At 43.0% G+C, this 24,491-nt stretch overlaps 1 protein-coding gene across 5 annotated transcripts in view; it reads left to right on the forward strand.

Annotated features, from left to right (window-relative positions):
- Positions 1 to 24,491, forward strand: part of Npas3 (neuronal PAS domain protein 3) — an 829,848-nt gene that overhangs the window by 763,087 nt on the left and 42,270 nt on the right. For all 5 annotated transcript variants that reach the window (XM_085830373.1, XM_085830374.1, XM_085830370.1 and 2 more), the window contains one exon: positions 58 to 176. In XM_085830373.1, the coding sequence (XP_085686499.1) occupies positions 58 to 176 (119 nt within the window). The remainder of the gene's footprint in view (positions 1 to 57; positions 177 to 24,491) is intronic.

A 24,491-nucleotide genomic window follows, 5' to 3' on the forward strand; every position in this document is an offset into this window, starting at 1 on the left:
TCTGGGGCGCTGTGCAGAGACGGAAATTACACGTGTTTGTGTTTTTCTCTTCCTCAGTGGAGACGACCAGCCCCAGTCTGCTAACCACGGACAACACCCTTGAACGGTCCTTTTTCATCCGAATGAAGTCTACTCTGACCAAACGTGGAGTCCACATCAAGTCATCTGGGTATAAGGTAAGCTGGGCTTGGGAAGGGAACACAGCCAAGCCGAGGCAGTTTACACTGAGTTCCGCAACTGCTTTGGGTCCATATAGTTAACACATGGGGCCTGGAGTGTTACACAACGTAGGCCCCCTGGCCAGTTTGCAGCCTCAACAGAGACATCTTTAGATCCCTTCCTTATCCCTTCAGACATAGCTGGTGCATCAAACGTCCAAGCTCCTATCTTTTCTTCAAGCTACTAGTTATGCCAGGCACTCCAGCGCCTGCTAGGAATTCACACTGGTGGAGAAGGATGCTAGGAATTCACACTGGTAGAGAAAGAGAGTCAAATTTCTTTCGGTCCTGCAGGTAATTTTTCCAGAATGGCTGCTATGAGACTCTCCCTTTTCTCATGTCCCCCTTAAAATGTCCCCTTTCTCTGAAGTGACTATCCCGGTCAATAACATTGATGCTGAGGAGGAAAAGACAAGAGGAGACCCGGGCCTGGCTGGCCAGCCCTGACCAGCACAGTCAGAAGGCTTATCAGGCTCCAGGTTCAGTGAGAGACTCTCTCAAAAAATAAGAGGGCAAGCAATTGAGGAAGATGCTGGACAGCAGACTATGGTCGACACACCTAAATACACTCATCCACCCACACACAGACACGCACGCAAATCAGGTTGAATCTTAGAATCTTTTATTTTAAAATTGTGATTCCTGGACATTAGTCATACTTAGGCATCCACAGAGAACTCAAAAACTACCCAGTATGCACATATTCCTCATGGGCAGAGATCAAGTTTGGAGTCATAATCTATACAACATCATCATTTTAAGGCTGAGGATATCTCAAGAAATCCCAACATTCTAGTTACTATAGCAACATAAATTAAGAGCTAGAACATTTATGAAATGCCTTTCGAAACCTGAATCATACCATTTTACAACACACTAACCAGTCTCTTAAACAGCATCTATTGTACATCGGAAGGCAAACACAAACAGAATGTTAGCATCAGTGTGCCCGCACGACCTGCTCCAGGCTGAGACCTTAAAGCTTATCTGTGTTCTTTAGGATGACGCCAGCATTGTTGGTGGTGCTAACAACCATTACTGACAGGGTTTAAAACCTTTATGTAAGTCATCAAAACGCTAGCAGCTGTATAAAGTCAGAGGCATGCACTTTCATTGACATTAATTCTTTAAAGGGGGGAAAAATGTTTTAAGAAAGGAGGTGGAAAATCCTTCCCAGGACGACCTTTAGCTGAGCTGTCCTACAGTCTGAAAGGCACGGGAGAGGCAACCTTGACCTTTAGCAGGGTGCAAAGCAAAGAGAGAGCAACCGGTCAGTTCCTACAGTAGCTTCCCCCATGGACAGTTATTATACGTCAGTGCATTGTCAGGGAGAAAGACAGACCTAGTCTTCAGGGTCGCTGGTGCTTCCCTGTCTTGGCGAACAGTATGCATTTACTCCTTATTAACCGTGGGCATTAGCACATTTGGACTCTCTAAGTAGACTACAGATGTGAGATATTCTTTAAGTGCTAGAAAGGGTCATTCTTTGCATTCCATACTTGAGAGTCCTGGGGTTTCCTTTTTAACTCTTACTTTCCTGCCTGCCGGCATCCTTTCTCATTCCTGCTGATTGGTAGTGGGCATATCACAGATGGAAAGCAATGGTTAGTATAATTCAATATCATTGAGTAATTTAAAGTTTTGAAAAAGAAAATGATTTCATACTACAGACTATAGTTTACGGAGCTCTTTGGATATTTGATCTCCAAAAAGAATGGTATGCGTGGTTATAACAATAATAAGTATGGCTATAACAATAATAAGGACAAAGAGTTTGTCTAGGCAACAGACCAAGCATCTCCTTAGGCTGTGATGGGCCATCTGGGTGCCTCAGTAAGGCTACATTTGTTGCCTGATCTGAAGTTAGACTTGTGAACACCAACCGTTCAGCAGAGACTTTTGAGCTCCCAGTGTGGGACTTGTTTTAGAGTCTACAATCCCAGCATCAAACAGTACATAGTCTTTGCTTTCACAGCGCTTGCAACATGGGAGCGGGAAGAGGACTATATCGAGTAATAAAGCAATGATTTAGAGGGTAATGAAAGCAAAAGGAACAGCAGCCAGCATCTTGGAGCCCTGTGAAAGGCTGGGTAAGCTTAGCTCTCACAACTGTCCTAGAAGAGAGTGTTTGGACTGGTTCCCTTTAATAGATACAAAGAAACTAAGGGTGCAAAAATGAATTAGCGACCCAAGCTCATGTGCTGACTCATACCCCATGCCTTTCCTCTGACCAGGCTACACTACACAGTGATGGGAGGAAATGTGAACGCCAGACACCACTTTAGATAGGAGAGGTCACAGGAGATTGGTGGCATTGTTGCCTATAAGTCATGAATGAGAAGGGACCTCACATGTACAACTGGGGAGGGGAGATGTCCAAAACAACATGAACCTGGGATTAAAGGCTCCTTACTATGAGGAGAGAGAGAGACAGACAGACAGACAGACAGACAAAAATTTCAAAAGGACAACCTTGAACAAGAAAGAGTTGGCAAGCAATTAGGAACAGTTCTAGAACCTGTCACCTCATGAAATGTCAGATTGCCTATCTCACTGCAACATACCTCTGAGGAAGTCTGTCTCAAGAAACCATGGATAGCTCTAGCAAGTGTCATGTGCCCCTCCTCAGATCTGCTATCCACAACCATTTTATCCACCCCCTCAAAGATGGATAACCCAGCAGGCCCAGCCTTGCCCCTTCTTTGTAACGAACGTTCCTGATTAATTCACCTTGTCTGAAAGTTAGGGGAAGGCCCAGCGAGAGCCTGTGACATGACGCAGCTGAACAACATCCCTGTTTATCTGTTCATTCTCAGTAAGTAAATCTAGCAGCTTATAAAACATTCCAATAAAACTGGTAATCACCCACCACCACACAATAAACGCAATAAAAAGGAACTGCAATGATAATTTCTCTGTACTTCCAATATTCCTTCTAATTTATTATCATCATGCACATGTTGGTTTTCCCATAAAGGTCCACAAAGGACTGTCCTAGGTCAGTGTATTTCTTCATTTTTTTTTCTATGACCTTGGACTATGGACCCTTCTAATGTTCTCCAAGACTCCTGGACCCTTCTTGCAGTTGTCAGCGTAGCACTTACAGTAACAAAAGAAGATACCCAATGCCATCTGAGTACAAGGAACTATGTACTTATCAGTAACTGTACACACTAGTCCACAAAGGAGCACTATTTTACAATCTCCTCCGTGCAGTCTGCATATTGTATGCCCAGTTTGCAGACCATAACACTGAGGCTTTCACAGGTAGGCTTCCGCCCTTCGCTTTGGGCAGCTCTTAAACAGCTGCTGGGGAATCGGAATGAAAGCCAGGCAATTAAGTTCCAGAACTGGCCCTCTGCTTCACTCATAAAGAACGCAGACGACCTGTCATCACTGAGATGGTGGGACTCCGTACGTGGTCCTTTACATTTTTAAAAGGAGAGCACCCTGCCTGAGACCTTGCAGGTGTGACTCACAATGTCCCACTGCTCTAAGGCACCAGGGTACAGTGAGACTAACAGACCCACCCTCCTTCCCAGGACCCACATCCTGATCACAGACAGGGCATGCGCCCTCGACCTGGAACTCCAAAGTTTGAAGCATCTGACCAGCAGCACAATGCCACAATGAAAAATTGCACCCCTGACTCCATCTGCCAGGTCAGAGTCAAAGCACAGATGGGACTAAAGATGACTCATAAAACTACCTCCAGGCTTTGTGCACAAGGTACATATGAAACATACATGAGTTTTAGGGTTCAAACTTTGGTCCCATCCCCAAAATTCTCGTCATGTATGCAAACATTTTAAAATCTCAAACGCTTTTGGCCCCAATCCTTTCAGATAAGAGCTACTCAACCTGGACCTCATATCCAAGAATTCTAACCAAGAAGGGCCCCTTGAGTCTCCTGACTCAGGAATGGAGTATGAAGGCTTCACTTGCCACACCCTAGACCTCAGGGAATCGCTCTAATGAAGTTTTGTTCTTTCAGTCCTCATCCGCCTTGAAATCCACAGTAGCTTGTTATCTGGTCAAGCCACTTTTTATGCCTTAGGGGCCTCCCTGTTGTTTAGGTCTCATTGTTGGCCACATATCTTAGCATAACACAGCTCTCATTTAAATTGCCTTGCATCAATATTCTGCCTTCTTGATTAGGTCTATGTCTGGGGGAACTTACTAGGTAGAGCACATGGGGCAAAGGAGATATGTAATCAGGGAAATTATGGAAAGGAGCTCTAATTGGGTCGCCTCCTTAGCTTAGCTCCTGTCTTTGGAGGATAGCTTCCGTCGTCGGTGTGGAACTTCCAGCTTTCTAACCTACTCCTGCATGCCCACCAGCACCTCGGTCATCTCCGGAATATTTATCCCAACACATTTTAACGCCCTGACTCTACTAGCAGAGCAGAGTAGCCTGTACTCCTGAAACAGGCACAGAGAGAGTCCCTACCCCATTGCATGCAGTACTAAGAGCATCCTTCACTTCTTCTCAAGAGTGAAATCTGCAGTGACTGCTGTCCCTGTATGGCATGTACTCAGGGACCACGAAGGGACCTTGGGGGCAATTCAGGGAAAATTGTAAACTCCAACAACCCTCATCTGGGATGATTCGGTACCAAGGTGTTGGACTAAATGCTTGAAAGGCCATATGGGCTCCTTGAGATATAAAGACTCAGAACGAGAGTAATTCACTGGCTTACTGCAGTGGTTCTCAACCTTCCTGAGGCTGGGACCCTTTAGCACAGAGACTTTTCTAGTGCTGGGGTGACTTCCAATCATAGAATTATCTCATTGTTACTTTGTAACTATAATTTTGCTACTGTTGTGAACCATAATGTAAACATCTGACGTGCAGGATAACTGATAGGCAACTGTGAAAGAGTGGGTCAACCCCAAAAGTGGTCCTGACCCCCAGGTTGAGAACCACTCTCTGGTTTATGGCCACAGCTGATAACTTCCATTTTACAAACTTCTAGTCTTAAAATGTATAGTAGCAAAAGCAGCAAATTGGGGTGTGAAATTTAGCTAAAGAAAGCCTTGCCTTCCCTAAACACACACGTAAGTGTCTCTTAAAGTACAAATCTCTCTTGTTCTGAGAGTTTCTGAGAGTTCCTAGTAATAGCTGTCCCATGACATAAATGAGATCATATGATTTTTCACAGTGGTTTTATTTCCTTTGGACATTGTAGAACTCTTTAAAGATTTGATGATATGTATGGAGCCTCCCACAGTAAATTCACTCTGCATCGGCAGGTTCTTGAGTTCTTGGGGCTTATCCATTTCATCTTGTTTCAAAATCCCATTTAATCTGAAGCCATCTTCAGAACGTGTATTAAAAGAGCGAGTTATATCTTCCAGAAGGTATTTTAGTACATGCTCACTTTTATTTCCTTTTCCCCTCTCCATCCCATTTGCCTACCTAGTATTAGAATCCCCAGGAGCCTTGTACCAAAATCAGCAGCTATTAGACCTCAGAAGCAGAAAACCGTGTCTTCCATTCTGATATCCCTCTTGTAGATAAAAGATCATTTCTAAAATGATTATCGCAAAATATTGTTTAGAAACATTATACTTGCTGAGCAATAGTGGCACATGCCTTTAATCCAGCACTCGGGAGGCAGAGTTTGAGATCAGTATGGTCTACACAGGGTGAGTTCCAGGACAGCCAGAGCTATACGGAGAGACCTTGCCTCAGAAAGTCACTGAGAGAGAGAAAGGCAGAGACAGAGAGAGACAGGAAGGGGATTCAGGAAGAAGAAAATAGGACTAGCAAGCTGGTTCAGTGTGTCAAGTAGCTTGCGAACAAGCCTGACGACCTGAATAAATAAATAAATATAAAGAGAATTATTTTCAGTGACACCTGCTACTGAGCTCAATGTCAAAATTACATCTAGTTAATTTCAAAGGCTGAGGGTTCTTTTTGTACAAACTGAGTCTTGCTTGGATGTTTCTGTTGGTGAGTTTCAGGATGCCTGCAATACTGGCATAGATCTTACCCTGTCAGTCATTTAGAATTTTGGTCCTTGGGTTAATTCTTCAGGAAGATCCATAACATTGAGAAGCCTCCCCTATCCACCCTTCATCTCCACTGGTGTTAGTGCACTGCAGAACTTGGCCAGGTCTCCCCAAACCAGTTTCTATTCCCCAACCCGAATGCCTCTTTTCCGGATCTACAGTAAGACATCAGATTAGCTCCTAGCAGACCTTATTCCTCCCTGTTTCTCCTGTGTTCTGTTTGGCTCTCTCCCCATGGACTCGGAGACCGTTGACTTCTCTACTGCTCATAGTATCATCGGCTGCTCACAGTACCGGAATGCTTATGGAGCTGACCCCAGCTTCTCTCCCTGTCAAGCCGTTCTTCCTGAGAACCTTTCCATGGATGTTCTAGCTAGCCCAGACCCTTAGCTTTCCTGAAAAGCATGTGGGCAGTCATGGTGCTATGTTTGACCATGCTGTTTAGCTTTCCCAGAATGCTTCTTGGCTACCTGGGAAACGCTTCGCCACTATGGCACCCACGCCTGACTGCTTTGTTCGTTCCCCCTACTGCATGTGAGAAAACAACCCTCCATCTCTGAGCTACTGTGGCAGCACACATGCTCTTTGGTGCCTATTTTCTTATCAGTAAAGTGAAGTAGCACGCAATTCGGTGTTTTTCCTACAGATCAAGTCACTCAAGCTCAACTAAGCATCTTCGCGCTGTTTTATGAAATATTTTCCTATAATTTCAGTGAATATCATAATACTTCTCTTAGGCAATTACCTCTGATTTCCCAATTTTGAAAGTAAGTAAGTAAAACTGGGGTGGAGAAACTCGGTGAAAGGCAAGGCTCAAAGAAGTATCAAGATTTCCTGAATCCCAACAACTTCTCCTTTCTAAGACTCCGTGGTGAATGCTGGGTGTGTTCTCCTTTCTAAGACTCAGTGGTGAATGCTGGGTGTGTTCTCCTTTCTAAGACTCCGTGGTGAATGCTGGGTGTGTTCTCCTTTCTAAGACTCCGTGGTGAATGCTGGGTGCGTTCTCCTTTCTTCCCGAGCACCATCGGCTGCCTCAAGCTGTTATCCAGCAAATGTTTTCTGAATTAAATTGCATGCTTTCTCTTCTTTTGAAACGTGAATGAGGATTGACTATAGTACTGTGTGCCATTTCGTATCATCAGATAGCATGAATTAGTGACTTTTCTTCTGCGTTGGCCAAACTATATAGAAATTTACAGACGAGGATTCCTTTGGTCCAAGGATTCCTGCTTCAGTCCACTGTGGAAGTCTTGGCTGGGATGAAACATCACAGTCAAAGGGTTTCTTTGGCTTACACTTCTACACTGTAGTCATCTCTGAAGGAAGTCAGGACAGGACCTCTAATACTGTGAGCCTGGAGGCAGGAGATGATGCAGAAACTAGGAAAGAGTGCTTACTGGCCTATTGGCTCCTCATGGTTTGCTCAGCCTGCTTTCTTATATACCCTAGAATCACCAAGCCAGGGAACCCACCATGGGATGGGCCTTCCCACATCAACCACTAATTAAGAAAATGGCTTACAAGCTTTCCTAGAGCCTTATCTTATGGGGCCATTTTATTGATTGAGGTTCCTCCTCTTGTGTCAAGTTGGCGTAAATCCAACACAGGCAGGGAAGGCATGGAGGGAGCAGAAAAAAGGACTGTGAATGCCCACTGTCTTTCTCTTCTTTCCCCATTTATTTCATCTGTAGCACCAGCCTATGGGATGATGCTGTCTACACCTCAGGCAAGGGTTGCTTCCTGTTGCTCACCTCTGGAAACACCCTCACATACATCCAGGGATCTACCTCAACCTCAAGGCAATTCTATATCCAATCTGGTTGACAATAGAGATTAACCTCCAGTTTGCTAATCTGATATTAGCAGTATTTAGAGCAGCAGTTCTCAACCTGTTAGTCACAACCCTTTGGGGGTCAAATGACCCTCTCACAGGGGTCACCTAAGACAATCAGAAAACATAGATATTTACATTACGATTCTTAACAGTAGCAAAATTACAGTTAAGAAATAGCAACAAAAATAATGTTATGACTGGGGGTCATCATAACATAAGGAATGTATTAAAGGGTCACAGCCCTGCTGCATTAAATCCATTAAAAGGTTTAGAACCATTGATTTAGACTGACCCTTGGAACAGCTACAAGCCCAAATAACTACATGATCTGGCTTCCATTTCACCATTTTATCTCAAGGAATTGTGAATCTTTCTCAGTATATTACCCAAATCAAAGTGTACAATAGTCCTGTGGACACTAGTTCAGAAAATGACAGACACAGATTTGCATCTATCCCATTGTCATTTCCTGTTAGTCTGTGATCAGCATTTTCTTTCTTTTAAATGATCTTTGAAAAGCATTTTTTCTGTAATTCTTAAATTTTATGCAATAGGTTTTGATCATATTTTATCCCTCCCAACACCCCAACCCCTCCCTACTGATCCAAATTCATGGTCTCCTCTCTCTCCTCTCTCCTCTCTCCTCTCTCCTCTCTCCTCTCTCCTCTCTCCTCTCTCCTCTCTCCTCTCTCCTCTCTCCTCTCTCCTCTCTCCTCTCTCTCTCTCCTTAACATTTATGGGCTGCATTTCTAATTATTACTAGAGTGTTTGCTAGTACCCTACCTTATGCTACAATGGTATGACTCCTCAGAAATTGTAAAGAATATAGAAAGTGTTGTCATAGGAAACTGGCTCTCTACTTGCCCAAGAAGTTCACTACATTCAGAGAGCAGCGTTGCATGGAGGTATGCCTAGCACTAGTGGAGGATACAGTGTGGCTACAGTTTTGCACTGGGGATTTCTGAGAGCATTCATCAGTTGAAAGTTGCTCTTTCTCCCCATCAAGGATAGACAAGACATCATTGAAAAGTTCCTCTCAGTCTGAGTTTCTAAGATGCCCCGAAGTCTGGACCCATTAGTGCATCTGCTGAAGCTTTTGATTCGGTTCGGTGTTATCGTGAACTGATGGCTGCGGCATCCCACAGCAGCCGAGCCCTGCAGAATGTGGCTATCTTGTCAAATCAATAGATGAAGTTTCAGAGAGACCAAAAATTCTGTCAATCAGTTCAGACTTTCTAAGACCGTGCATTTATTGTCTTTCAATCAACCCCGACACCCAGAATAAATTGAAGAAGCAAAAAAATTCCAGAATAGAATTTATAGGCAGAGGTTACCCTGGTTTAAGAAAAAAAAAATGCAAACAGAACAGAGAACCAATAAAATCAAGATTTCTAAATCATTTTAGTCTCTACTCACCTCTGCACAATTGTCATGCTACAGTTTGTATATGCTCAGCCCAGGGAGTGGCACTATTAAAAGGCCTGGTTGTGTCCTTGTTGGAGTAGGTGTGTCACTGTGGGTGTGAACTTTAAGACCCTCCTCCTAGCTGCCTGGATACCAAGGCATGACAGTAGTTCCAGCTTGGGATGTGGCATTTCTGTCAGCACTGAACTATTTTACCAACCAGAGATATGATCACTAGCCATTCTGCGATGTGTCTAAATCCTAACTATGTCAGTGACTACAACCCAAATGTGCCACTAACCTACAGGTCCTCCATTTTGCATTACATAAAGAAGAATGTGGAGGAAGTAACTATAGTCTGCCTGACTGATGCTGTGTCTTCTCTGGTCTCTAAGAATTTGTAGCACAAACAACAAAAGTGATGGCCACTTTGGAAATGACATCCCTAAAGAAAAGAAAATGACCTTGTCAATGTAAGAGGTCTTTAATACTCTTCAAAATTATAACGGTTTCATCACTCTACTCTCAATCTCACAGATGCGTTTATATAATTGCCCCACTTATTGACAGGGCCTCATAGAAATTAGTTTTTAAATGGACTTGAAAACCAAAAGGTAAGCTCTTGGTCAATTCATCATTTCTTCCAGGCCAACACTTCAATATACTGAGAGTCCCTGCCTCCCCAAAATAATCTCTTCCAATGGCTGGGATAACAGTTTTTTTTAAACTCTGCAAATTTTAAGTGCTTAAAGATAAATTACTCCGACTGACACTTAGTACCTTAAAACCTCCCTGATGAGCAGTGTTTAAGCACAGAGCTGTGACATCAGGTAACCAAGGATGTGGACTGTATTCTGCCTTCCCAGCTCTTTGACTTTAAGTAGATGATTTGACTACTTGAAGTTTCCTGTCTCATAAAGGGAAAATGGTAAGAGAACCTCCTTTGTGGGGCACTGAAAAATTTTTAAAAAAGGCATGAAAGTGAAGAGCTTCCATGACTGCAGGCCCCGGGAGCATAGGATCCTCACTGAACGTTTGACAGAGGTGAGTCCAGACTACCTAAACCTTCATTTCTTTACCTCTGCATGCACACCTGTAGAGATGGACAGTAATTCACCAGTACCTCTTCAGATCATCTCCTGGAAGTTATATGAGCTCCAGAATAATAAATGATTTCTCCAGAATATAGAAAAGGCATTTATTTCTGGGAAATTTCTCTTTGCTTTAGTGTCCTGAATATTGATTTGATTATAAGGGACAAAATGTGACTGAAATACGTCATCTGTCCCTTTAACAAAAGAAGCACATACCAAATGGTTTTCTTTGGAATTGATTTAGCGTCATGGCAAGACTAATACAGCCCTTTAATGTAAGAAATGTAGTAGAGGCAGGGCTAATTTGATGCTGTTGATCTCTGGAATAAATGGGACTTCTAGGATCTGCAGTGCACAAGGTTCCAAGTTTGATTAGACCCTCTACATATCATAAATTGAACTCTCAAGGGCAGGCAACTACCACTGTGGCCTAAACCCTGCGGCATCTCCAGGGGAAATTCTGTTTGCTCATTCAAAGTAGAGGAAAGGAGCTGGAGTCCTAGACTCCGAATCTTCTCATCCATTACCTCTCTGGAGGAACATGGTATCAATCAATCTTTCCGATCTCTGTAAATGCCCTGCCAAACCCCACCATCACTCTAAAAGCATAACCATATTACAAAGTTCTGGAGTAGGAAGATGCCTATTGAACCAGAATCATCATCACTGTGACCTGTTCATATCCTTCAGGAGTCATATTCAAGGGTTGCCATACTGACATGCATTTATGCATGTGTGTGTACCTGTGTGTATGTGTGCACAAGGCTTTGTTTTTGTGTTTATTGAATTTTTTTAGACAGGGGCTCACTATACAGCCCTGACTAGCCTAGAACTTACTATGTAGACCAGGCTGCCCTGGAACTCACAGAGATCCACCTACCTCGGCCTCTTGAATATTGGAATTAAAGGCATGTGCCACCATGCCCAGTCTGCTTTTCCATTTTGATCTGAGCACACTTGCACATTTTGATCTCTAAGTTGCCATGATGGAGATTCACAGTTAGCCTCGTAGAGATTGCCATTTGACTCATAGCTGCATCTCTACCTTCCTTTTACAGGTAACTTTGTGCTAACTTTAGATTCTCCCTGGAATCTGTGCTGTCCTTGGATGTGAGCCTCACCTGTATTTCACTGAGATTTCTATCCCAAAAAATCACTTTCTTGTCCCATTCCCAATAAAACCTAACTCAAGCATCTGCCCTACAACCTACCACCTGCTCTGCCCTCTGTACCATGACTTCTCAAAGCACTGACCACAACCTGTTGTGTATATTTATTTGCATAGGCTTCTTTTCTTTTAACTGTGATTTATCTACAAAATCCTAGAATGGCATAAAGCACACAGTTGAAATTAAATAAACTTTCTGTTTCAGAAATAAAAGTGTTCATATATTCTGTTTATGGTTTGTAGTGAGGGCAGTGTGCATCCCTCCTCTGGCTAAGAGTCGCCGTTCTTTAGAAGGGCCTTAGATAGAGTTCAGGATATGTTTTCCATGACCAAGTAATTGTTTACCTTTCCAAGCCCTGATAAGTATAAGTTGCCATTTTCTTGTGCCTTTTAAATGTATGCTATACACACTCTCTGGCAAGCGTTTTTCATACTTTCATATTTGGTTGTTAAAAATTAACATGTATTTAACTTAAACCCCACTTGTACCCAATTCTTATGGCTAGAGCTCTAGAAGCATAATCAAGAGATACTTGATTGTTACTTGGTAGTTCTGAATATATTAACATTCCTCAACAGCCCCTTACCAAATGTCCTTCAAACCCTTGAGTCCTTGTAAAAGTCATGAACAGAGTGGCTTAATAGAAGTACATCTAATGGGGTGAGTTAGGAAATCCTACATACCTCCCACCCCCAGCACTTCCTTCCTTCCTCTTGCAATGGAAGGCAGGCATCCTAAGTTTTTTGGCTTCCCAGCTCTTTAGTTTAAAATAACCTAAACAGCAGGACTTGCCTTTGATGCACATGAATCAATGGTGGTCGACACTGTCTCCTGGCACTGATGCCCCATCTATACATTAGAGGTGTGGCTTCTCTTGGGACATTCTGGGTAGCATGGAAGAGGACCTGTCTCCACAAGAGCAGCCCTGGTGTCTGAAGACAGGGAAGTTGAAATCTAATTTGTTGCATGACTTTGTAGCAAAAGGTAGTTAAATAACCAAAATATATTCCAGAACTGTAACCAAAATGGTGGGCAAAGGTCAGTCATCGTTGTCTTCCTCCTCCCCCTCCTCCTCCTCCTCCTTCCCCTCCTCCCCCTCCCCCCTCCCCCTCCCCCTCCCCCTCCCCCTCCTCTCCCTCCCCCTCCCCCTCCCCCCTCCCCCCTCCTCCTCTTCCTCTTCTTCTTTCTTCTTCTTTCTTCTTCTTTCTTCTTCTTTCTCTGGGTAGCTCTGGTTGTCCAGAAACTTGTTTTGTAGACCAGACTGGCCTCTAACTCAAAAGATCCTGCTTCAGAAGTCTGCCTCTGCCTCCTGCGTGCTGGGATTAAAGGTATATGCCACCATGCCTGGCATGAGAGCTTCTAATCCTTTGTAAACTTGTAAACCTTGTCCTCAGGGAGATTACACATAGACTGAAATGACTTGGACTCAAGAGAAATTACCTTAGATCCTAAATGGAGGGGGGAAATAAAATTTTGGTTTGAGAGGGATACTCTTGTCTAACTCTAGTGGTGACAAATGTCCTCACTTATTTCATCATAACACATACTCACCCTTATCTTTGTACCAAGCAACATTTACACAATAGCATATCCCCCATCTTGGATTTTGAGAAATTGGGTAGCTAATAGATACCTATGCCAACACTGTCTGGAATCATTTTAAGTTTCCATTTGAAAGAACCTAATATGCATTAAGTCATGAAAAAACACTATTTTAGTGATAAGTAGAATTATCAATATAAATTCTAAGGCTCTTGAATATAACATAGAACTAGAAAATGGTGATGGGGGTTGTTCTTTGGTTTGGTTTGGCTTTTGGCTTTTAAACCAGAGTGTCTCATTCCTTGGCTTTCCTGGCACTCGCTCTGTAGACTAGGCTGGCCTTAAACTCACAGAGATCAGCTTGCCCCTGCCTCCCAAGTAGTGGGAGGAAAGGGAGGCAGCACCACACTGGACCTGACATTGATATTCTTGACTCGTATTATTAATAAACTACCAACTTCCCTGTGAAATGTATATTTCATCTCATTCAAGAGAAGAATCGAAAAGAGGATGCAGTTTACACAAGACCCCATAGTGGCCATAACCCTAGCACCTGGACATGATGGGGAATTTTAACTTATGCAGATTTGAGCTTTAAGGAACAAAAGTAGTAGTGGTGCCTGGCCCTTGTGGGTCGTTGGGCATTCAAAGATCACTGTAGTCCCATCATGCTAAAAACAAAACCCCAAAGTAGACCTTGATAGACAGAGCATGCTCAGTAAGTGAAAGGGGAGTGAAACTCAGACCCACCAACCACACTATTCCTTGGACAGCTAACAGATGACTTCTCTGGAGAGACTGCATGTCTAGTCATCCCCCCCCCACACACACACACACACTAAACACACCCAAAGTGGTCCTACCCTTTGAGGAATCTCAGTGGAAGGGAAGCCTTAGAGACAGTGGAGTACCCAGAGATTCTTCTCCCTTTTGCATTCAGTGATCACACCTCCTAATCATGCCATCCAGTTCTAAAAACTTTTAAAGCATGGTGCTCTGCTAGGGAAAATTCATGGGCACCTGCTTTTGATTTACTTCCTGCTTGGAATAATTTCCACACAGCTGTGACATTGCAGAGACTCTGCTCAAAGTAGCGAGCCGCGGATGCTCAGGCAAGATGGGGTATGTTGGCTGTTTGGATTACAATGATTTCAGCTATTCCTTCTCTTTTCATACAGCATCATTAGTAATCTGTCATTCTAATAAGAGTAGTTCCCTTTTGACATCGTGGAGGTGAGAAGAAATCCTCCCTGGCATGAAAAATGAGGTGATATTTCAGCCACATCATTTCACTGAAGATAAAATGGAAAGCTTTATTACCCCCCATGCCTTAAAGAAAGCTGAACAAGGCATATGCTGACCCCAGAGCTTATCTCCTTCAGCTCTTTGCAGAGTGGTATGGAATCAGTAATTTTAATTGTTCCAACTAGTTCCAGAATGCCCCCCCAAAGCTTTACATGTGCATACCGAAAACAGTTTGAAAATAACCCTTATCTGTTTGTTCTTTGGAGTCAGAGAAAACAAAAGAGAAACCCAGTATAACCAAGAATGATTTCATCTCCCTCCTTCAGTGTCACGTGATGTTCAAAGTACTTAGCAATTGATTTTGCCCAGTCATGTGCTCACTACCAATCATGTACTTGTGTGCATTACACACTGTGCTGGTGTTTGGAAGACAACTGATGAATAAAACCAAGTCCTTGGTCCAGAGAACAGAGGCTAGACTTAGGCAGATTACACAAAGAAAGGATTATGAGGCAATTGTGCTGTATGCTACAGTGGAGGTGTGTTGGTGGGCAACAAAATGAAGTGAGTAACGGAGTGGAATCGATCACAAAGAGAGCATCGTTGTACACCTGGAAGAGATTTTGAACATGACACGGAAGGACCATGCTGACAGAGCAATGAGAATCAGGTCCATTGTAGAGAAAGGAGTGTGGTGTTCGGCAAGTGGCAATAAAGCCATCTCAGGGGACGTGAGTGGGGAGCAGGGACCAGCGAAGTCAGTAACTGTGGACAAGACTAGGAGCCTTGGTTTCATGTAGCTCCATCTGCAGTGTGCAGAATAACAAGAATGGAAATTAGGTAGAGCTCATGTTAACAAAATGTCTTGGATTCATTATAAGAAAAGGGGACATGATTCTGTAACAAGGAAGCCATGAAGGTTGTTCGTTGCCTATGGGACAAGAGACTAAGTATGTAGATTTAAGTCAGTCACTGGGAAATTCCTCTTAGAAATTTCTCACATCATTGCTCCTTTTTTTTTTTTGTTATCCTACCAATATGCGTACAGAAATTTTTCTGAACCTCAAATTACTCATATAAGTAGGCATTCCAAAAGGAGGAATATAATCTTCCCAGTCAAAGCAAAAGCAAACTAACAAAAAATCCTTACACACGGAAATCTTAGGTTACATGATAAATGACAATAAGAAATCAGAGCTAGAGGCTGGAGAGATGGCTCAGTGGTTAAGAGCACTGACTGCTTTTCCAGAGGTCCTGAGTTCAATTCCCAGCAACTGCATTGTGGCTCACAACCATCTGTAATGAGATCCAATGCTTTCATCTGGTGTGTCTGAAGACAGCTACAGTGTACTCATATAAAACAAATAAATAAAAAGAAATAAGAGCTAAACTCTAGTCAGGGAGTCCTTGTTCCACATACACTGGGGGTCTGGCTTCTGGGAGATATCTTCAGGTGTAGTAAGGTCCTGGGTTTCTAAGATAGGAGCAAGGTTCAACTGTGTCTTCTGACACCCGGTCCCTTTGTCCCTGTGAAGTCTGTACCTGTCATCTCAGTTACAATTCATCTGCAAATAAACAGCTTCTTCTCAGTCAGAAGCAACTGGTGGCATAAAATAGGAGTCTTACACCTGCAAATATGCAAGATTACTGGCTCCTTTAAAAGCAAACAGAACACATAGCTATTAGATTTTCAATATAAGCAAATTTCTACTCTTTCTCTCTCCTCCTCAGAAAATAAAATTTTCTTTCCTAGGATTGACTATATAATTGCTTTTGTTTTTCTCCAGAAAGGATCTCACGGTGTAGTCAAGGCTGGCATTGAACCCATGAGCCTCCTGCCTCAGCTTCTTGAATTCCTGGGCGTTAGAATACACTACCATACTAGGCATTCCATTAAAAAACAATGATGAACTGCCAAGAGTTTCTATAAAGAGATGACCCTCCTATTCTTACAGTGTCTCCATATGCTTTGTTTCTAGCTTACATACCAACTGAGTTGCTCTTTTCTCTGACTGATAAGTTAATTTTTCTCTTTTAAACATCTTTTTCTTCTTGTGATAATCAGGGTTTGCAGTTGATCATAAATGCTTCTACTCTTATCACAAAGCTAACCAAGCCTCATAGAGTACAACCCTAAACCATGAAAAAGCCTCTTAGTGGTAGATATTCAGCATAAGTTGATTCCTAGGACTGCAGGGGAAACTACATCCCTAGTGGTTCTTGGCTCTGTCTCATTACCATATGCAGAAGCTGGAAAAATGAACTGGACACAAATGTTTAGGGGTCCAGGGTTCCTTTGTATGTACTGAAACAGCACAGAGCTAATACAAAATAAACGAACAAGCGTTGTAGGATATTTTTCACTCACTTTATAGACATGCACATTCATAAATTCTGAAACGATTGTGAGAAGCTGACTCTGGTGGGACCAGACTCGCAGATGCATTGGAGCCCTGGCACAGACACAGTGTGACTTCACGTCGGCAGTTTAATCAGTCCTTCTCCGTCAAGGAGAGTGGGTTTTTAGTGCTTGCTTATTAGCAATCCCATGCATAATATGAAAGTGAGGTTTGGGGAGGACGGCCTACCATCTGTCTTTCTCATTTTCTTTCCAGCCTTTCATGCCCAAGTTCTACTGTGTATCAGACTATCATAAAAGAGGGTTTGTTCACAAGACCCAACACTGGTGTAACCTTTCAACTTTTGGAATTGATTTTTGTTGTTGTGGTGGTTGTTATTGTTGTTTTAGAATTATTTATGTGTATGAGTGTTTTGCCTACACAAAAATATGTGCATCACATGCATGCCTAGTAGTTGTAGAGGTCAGAAGATGGTGTCAGATCCCCCCTGGATCTGGAGTCACAGTGGCTGTGAGCTACCATGTGGGTGCTGGGAACTGAGTCCAGGTCCTCTTCGTGAGCAACAGCTGCTCTCATCCTCTGAGCTGTCTTTCCAGCCCCGCTTGCAGAGTTTTAAAGAGCGAGATCATCGATGCGGCCACCTGGGTTATCCTTTGAGTATACTTGAGATTATGCCAGCTTTTAGGAGCCAACCTGGGTGGAGCTAGGTTTTTACATGGAAAAGTTGGTCAGTGTTCCTTGAGAAGTGTTACACCTTATTTTTACAAAAATGAAACTTTACAGAGAAAGTGGAATATAATAGAGGCTTGTAAAACAGAGCTCAACCGGACTGATGGGAATAATGAAGGTGTGTAGAATCTCTCTCTCTCTCTCTCAAATTCCAATGTTAAGATTCCTTTATCAATAATATTGTTTTTTCTGCAATAATATCTGCCTCGGGGAAAATCAGCTCCACTGCTGACAGGCTTATACTTCTCAAAATATGCTTAGGATGCTTCTGTGAAATTGATTTCTTTAAGTATTCTCCATGATGTAGAAAGATTGCCTAAAAGAGCACCCCCAAGCCTTTCATGTGTGACTACACTGGTGTGGCAGGGCATTTATTATGCTATAAATTCCGTCACTGATTTTGGCCAGTCCAGATTGATTCTGCAGTAACTGTAAGTAATGAACCTTCTGGAGCCAAAAGCAGAGTGGGGAGAGGGAAGGGAGGGGTAGCCAACACTCTTGTGGCTCTGAGAATACGAAGCATAAGGATCGTTTAGTTGCAGCTTTTATCAGATCATGCAGCCAGTACCCTACAGAGCAAGAAACCATATCCAGTCACATGTACAGGTTCCTTGCTCTGGCTTCAGCGACAACAGCAGCAAACACCATGAGAATAATTCTTGGGGAAAAGAAATGATTTATTGTTCCTTTACAAACTTGTTCTTTTTCATCTTCCTCTGCCCACCATCAGGCGTCCATGACTCAAGAATGAGATTTCTATTCCTGGTACTATTGTTTTGATCTGAAATGGGACCCAAAGGCTGGTATGTGAAAGGCTTAGTCATCAGGATAATGTTGTTGGAGTGGATAGCTGAACTTTTAAAAGGTGGAGTGATTTTTAGGTTATTTAACTGTGTGGCCTTGGAGAGGGTTGTTGGACACCGCCCCCCCCCCTACCCCCCCACCCCCACTTGTTCTTTTGCTTCGTGTCATGCAGCCATGGGCCCAGAGCAACAGAGCCAAGCACTCCTGGACTCAAAACCAAAACCAAAACCAAACCAAACAAAAAAAAAGAAATCTGTTGCTTTATAAACTAAATCTCAGATATGTGCTTTAGTGATAGAACAGTTTAGAGGGGCTAGACCTCAGCCCCCCATACCCAGAGTGAACGGCCTGTCAGACAGGATGAGGTGCCCAGGGGCTTGAGGTAAGCAGTCCTCCATTCAGACATTTGTAAAGAACACCAGTTGCCCTGGGTAAGCTGATTGCTGAATCTGTGCAGAAACTGACAAGAGTGAAAAGGACCCTGACCTTAGGCGCTAAGGGGCAGCTGACAAGAGCAGGCTACAGCAGTGCGCACTCACCATAGCAGCGCCATCTCATATCGGAGGGGTTTCCTGCTGTTCTTTAAAAGAGAGGGCTAAGGAAATGGGCAGAGATTGGTGGGATGGCACAGAATATAACCTAGGCTCCTAAATAGCAATGAGATTGAGGACAGTGGGGGTGGGGGCAACCTTTGTAGCAAAGAAAGAAAGAAAACATGGGCGTTAAAGTCACACTCCACTTAACAGATAAGCCAAGAAAGTGTGTGTTTCATTCTTGCCTATCCACCCCAGCATGCTTATTAGATTGGGGCTAAGGTGAAAGTGATACAGAGAGGTCGTCACTGGGTAGCCACGCGGGTGAGCAACATTTCGTGTCAGTTCTGGAATCAGTATCCCCCATCCCTATCCCTCTGAATGTATAAAAGACAGAGGTACAAATAGTCCATTTCAGAAAATTACTAAGAAGCTTCATTGTCCTCTTTGGTTTTTTTCCCCTCGAGACAAATACCACAGCTTCTTCCGAGAGTCCTTCACCACATCCATCACCCTATTCTTCTGTAACGTCATAGAACCAGAGACCTGAAAGGTCTATAGATGAGTTGTTTTCTCTTGAGAGGTAGGACCGACAGAATGAGCCTCTCTGAAACATGAGCATTTCTCACTGAAGAGGTTGCCATGTAGTTTCTCACAGAAGAAATCATGGCTACAGCAGCCAACCCTTCAGTTATGAGAAAGAAGAGTCAGATACGTGGGGAAGCTATAATCAGTGGTAGGGGAAGGCACTGGACAACGCAGGCAGAGTACCTGATCTGGAGCAGATCTCTCCATCTCTGAAGGAGACCTCACTCTCAAGTCATGCATTACTCCAACATCTCCCTTCAGGTCAGTCTCCCTTCAGGGATCTACTGGGTCTTGCTCCATGGGTACGGCATGGAGAAGGCAAGTGGTGTGCCAATGAAAAGAGCCACGAGATCCTGCCTTCGCCCTGCTTTGTAAGGGAAGATAATGAGTTTTGAAAGATTCTAATTTTCGATGCATTCATAGAGAACTTGTTTCACACTGAGCCTCGGGGCCCTACTGTAAGTCATGGCACACGGGCCTCCTCCAACTCGGTTCAATCTGCTACTTCAGTGACCAAGTTGAAATCTGAACATGTCATTTAGAAAATTAGAATGATTAAGAGAACTGAAATGCTGGTGAACTTCAGAACCCTTTGGGTTGTCTTCTGGAGGGTCAGGGCAAAGATATAAAATCTGCCTATAGACAAAGAGAAGCATGGTTATATGTCTTTCTGAAATAAGTAGGCAATTCAGTAGGCATATTTATGACCAATTAAGATGACCACAGGGTCACTTGGTGAGTTGCATAAAAATTGACCATTAATTGAGTAGCAAAATATTTGAACCAAAGTTGATTCACACTATCATTGTAGCCTAAACTCAATAGCGGATGGCAGTGTGAATAATTACTGTTCCAGCCCAGCAGAGCCACCAAAAAAATTAACTACCTATAAAATAAAAGGTGAAATTAATGAGCAGAACACATAATTGCTGTGTATAGTGTAGCTTTTGTGTACATGTTAGTTAACATAAGAAATCTTGTCATTGTGGCTGACCTAGGCTTGTTAGTAACAAGTTATGGTTGAGTTCCAGTTTCCCTGGTATGTTCTTGACCTTAGAGACTCATTTAGCCTGACTCTGTTGCTTCAAGCATCACAGAGTTACTATGATATTAATATACAGCATTGGTGTGAAAATATTATGAGAACTATAAGTGACTGGCATGACCACCCAATATTGTCTTTATTAGAGCCTAACTATAAAATCTGAATGTTAGTGTCTTTGGAAGGTATTGGATTCACATCTATTTAGCAATAGAAATTTATCTCTTCTTCATTATGTTTCTGGTCTTGGGACATTTATTTTGGGGGAAAAGGAAAAATGGCCATTAATAGAAGCCTTCAGATTATCCATTTCTGAAGATAGCAAAGGCAGGAAAGATGCTGACAGCGAGGATGAAGACAGACAGAAGCTTTACCACAGCCGAGTCTGGGTGCTTGGGTTACAGGGTGAGCTAAAGTACCCATGAGTCAAGGCTGGTGTAAGTAGACCTGGCGGCCACCCTAAGGAGCTCCTTCCCACTGCTATTACTTTGGTTAGCAGCTAAGTATCTCTTGATGGTGGTTACCTTACTAATCTAACAGCTCTGAATATATTTTATTGATTAGTGATTGAAACCCATACCTAGTCTTCTTTGTTCTTGCAATAGCGTAATCACTTTCCAGAGTCTTTAAATAATGTTATGGAGACACAAAGTGCCTAGAAGTAAACAAGGTAACAGTATTCTCCTCAGTGCCCAAGGTGGGCCAAAAATACCTTCTATATAACTCATGGCCTGGTACTTCTGTACTTCTGATAGCACGGCTTCTTAAGGCACTCAGTTGTGTTCAGAGAATGGCTAATTGCCGAGAAGAATCTTGTTAATATAAGTGTTTACAGAGAAATCCATCTGGAAAAGTGTCTGAAATGCAAGGGAAGGCTTTGGAAGCTTTCGACGGCCCAGACAGATCAAAATAGGAATGGATCGTGGCAGGAGACACAAGTAGACAATAAGTAGGAACACTGACCTGGATAGATGTCTGAACTATATTTCAGGTGTGCAATCACAACGCAGCACCTCATCTCTTAGCCTCCAATTTCTTATTTCTGGAATGGAGATACTAATATCTGTTCTCCCTGTCTCTGAGGCAGTAGCGAGGATCGGAAGAAATGAAATTAAGAACTTGTGAATTCTCCTGCAATAGAATCAGAGTGCCTCAGCAGTCAGCCTCCCTCCTGTTGTCTTGAGCTTGTGAGATAGGCAGAGAAATCAGACACATTCTGTGCCTCAACCAAGGGAAAACAGCCAGAGGCACAAGGACAAAGTAGTCCTTGAGGGAGGGGGACGGACACTGATTAGGTGAGAGAGGAGGAGGATGGGATGGGAGAGGTAGCTTTGGGCTTGAGTGACCAAGGGGAAATGACACTTAATTCATGACTTATTTTTTCTTAGTGAATACATGTTATTTCTGCCAATGCAAAGGAAGGTAGAAAGGTAGCATAAACCAGGGGAAGGAGACAGGGTGGAGCAGGTGAGAACAGGCAAATGCAGGAGGAAAGCCACAGGTGATGAACAGGCTCTGAGGTTTGAGGCTCAGTCATCACAAGTCTTCCCATGATAAGCTAAGTGATCTGAATTCTATCCCACCAGAAGTGACCAAGATTTTTGTCACAGTGAGATTATCGATAGCACTTTATACCACATGGTGCTGTACTGTCATGAAGTATTAAATTTCCTTGCTTCTTTTGGTTCTTCCAGGGATTCTAAAGAATAGGAATGAAAAGATGACACACAGGGAATCATTGACTTGAAATTTTATTCTTGTATGGGTAGAATTGTGGAATTTATAGATTTGGCCTTTTTATAGTGTCTGAAAGTTCCTGCCTATTCCATTCAAATAGGGTTCTTTTTTAAATTTTATCACTCTCTTAAGTTGAATGATCCAGTTCCTCTTCTTTTTCTTGAAGACCTGGGAGTCTGTTTTCTGCACACCCTGCTCGGTTGGCAAGACTTCCCACTCGGCTTTCTATGAGACTCACTGAATTCCCATTTCATTTTAGGTTTTTTTTTTTTTTTTTTTTTTTTCATTTCATGCAGTGTTCACTTCCAGCTTCATTTCAGTTTCGATTTTGTTTACAATTTCTACCTCTTTATTTCATTCGATTTCCACACCCTGAGTTACCCTCGTTCTCTCTTTCAGCCATGTGATAGCTATAATTGTCAGCTTGACACAACCTAGAATAAACGTGTGGGGAAAGCCTCAGTGAGATGGCGTCTAGACCAGGTTAGCCTGTGGACATGTCTGTGAGGAACTGTCTTCATTGCTCCCATTGCTGTGGGGAAAACTAGCTTGAAGGTGGGTGGCACTCTTCCATGGTTTGGGGCCCTAAGGATATAGAAGAAGAGAGGAATCTAGCTGAGAACTAAGCATAAGTTCAGGCTCTTCTTACTGCCTGCCCGTGGCTGTGATAGGATCAGATGTCTCAAGCTCCTGCCCCTGGGACTTGGCCACAGTGATGAACTATAGCCTGGAATTGTGGCTAGGGCAAGCTCTTTCCCCCTCAGATGCTTGTTATCAAGAGGATTTTATCACTAGGGAAGAACCCGTGCAGAGGGAGTGTTGCCGTCGCCAGCCACATAGCCACATAGCAATGATAACTATGAGTCTCTTAATGACTCTAGAATGACTCTGTGGAAAGAAAGTGGAAGGAGGCCATTCAGCATGTTAGGCTGTAAAGGTTATTTGTTGCTGGAAACAAAACTTAATTCTTACCTTTGAGGATAAGAACGCTGAGAGAAGGCAGGCTCCTGAGGCTTCAGAGTGGGATAAGGGCTCTATCAGGAACTGGGAGAGGAGCCATTCTTGTGATATTCTACTCAAGGATGTGGCTCTGTTCTGCCCAGGCTCTGTCCTGAAAACTAAGTGAGGTTGAACTGAGAGATGATGGATTAGGGCTGGAGAAATGGCTCGGCTGTTAAAGGCTAGGCTCACAACCTAAAATATAAGAGAGGTGATAGACTGGTTTGTTTGCCAGAGGTATTTCAGATTGGGAAAACATTCAGGCTGGAGCTAAGAAAGCAGGGATTGGATAAGAGATCAGCACCACTGAAGTGGAGTCTCCTGGGCTGCCCTGAACTAGTGTAAGGATGTCCTAATGAGATGCTCTCACACCTTATAGGTTGCATCTTATGGGGATCCTAACCTAAGAGGGTTCCCTGCTCCTCAAAAGCAAACGTATAAGAGTGTTTCCTCAGGCGCAGCTCACAAAAGCAGATACAGCTATGGTCCAAGAGGGTTTTCTGCATCTTTAGATGGCAGCAAAACTCAGCAGTGCAAGCACCATCTGCGTGGTATCAGATTTGAAGGCATGAAAGATGAAAGAAGGAGGGTACCATAGAGAGCAAACGAGGCCAGGGACCCTGTGTCAGTCAGACGAGGTCTTGACAAGCCCACTGTGTGACAAAGGTGTGAAGGTGAAGCCTCAATTACCTTGGAGACCCAAGGATGTTAGAGATGCCAGGACCATAGGACATCTGCCAAGGAGAACTGCAAGTATTGTGGGTTGGAGTTTGTCTAAGTCTATGAAAGCAGCTGTGTGTACCACAGGTAGCAGGTACAGGGTAGAGTGTGAATACCTCAGCCCTTTAGAACCCAAGAGATATGAGTCCTGGATGATAGGCAAGAAGCTGCATAATTTGGTGGTTCCCTGGTTCTTTTTTTCTCTCTCTTTGTAAAATAATGTCTGTTCCGTATCGATATGTTGGAACTCATTGGAATATTTTCTATTTATTTTTTTATTTTTAATATAAAATTAATTTTAAATATATTTGTGTTTTATATTTATCTATCTTAGGGAAGTTGATAGTTAAGAGAATTTTAACTTGGAATTAGTTAAAAGACTGAGGGGACTCTTGAAGTTGGGTTGTAGTTTACATTATGAGATAAACATAAGACTTTGGGGACAAGAGAGAGAAGAT

This window comes from Mus caroli, unplaced genomic scaffold (assembly GCF_978045245.1).
Source record: "Mus caroli unplaced genomic scaffold, Mus_caroli_1 scaffold_14, whole genome shotgun sequence".
NCBI lineage: Eukaryota > Metazoa > Chordata > Mammalia > Rodentia > Muridae > Mus > Mus caroli.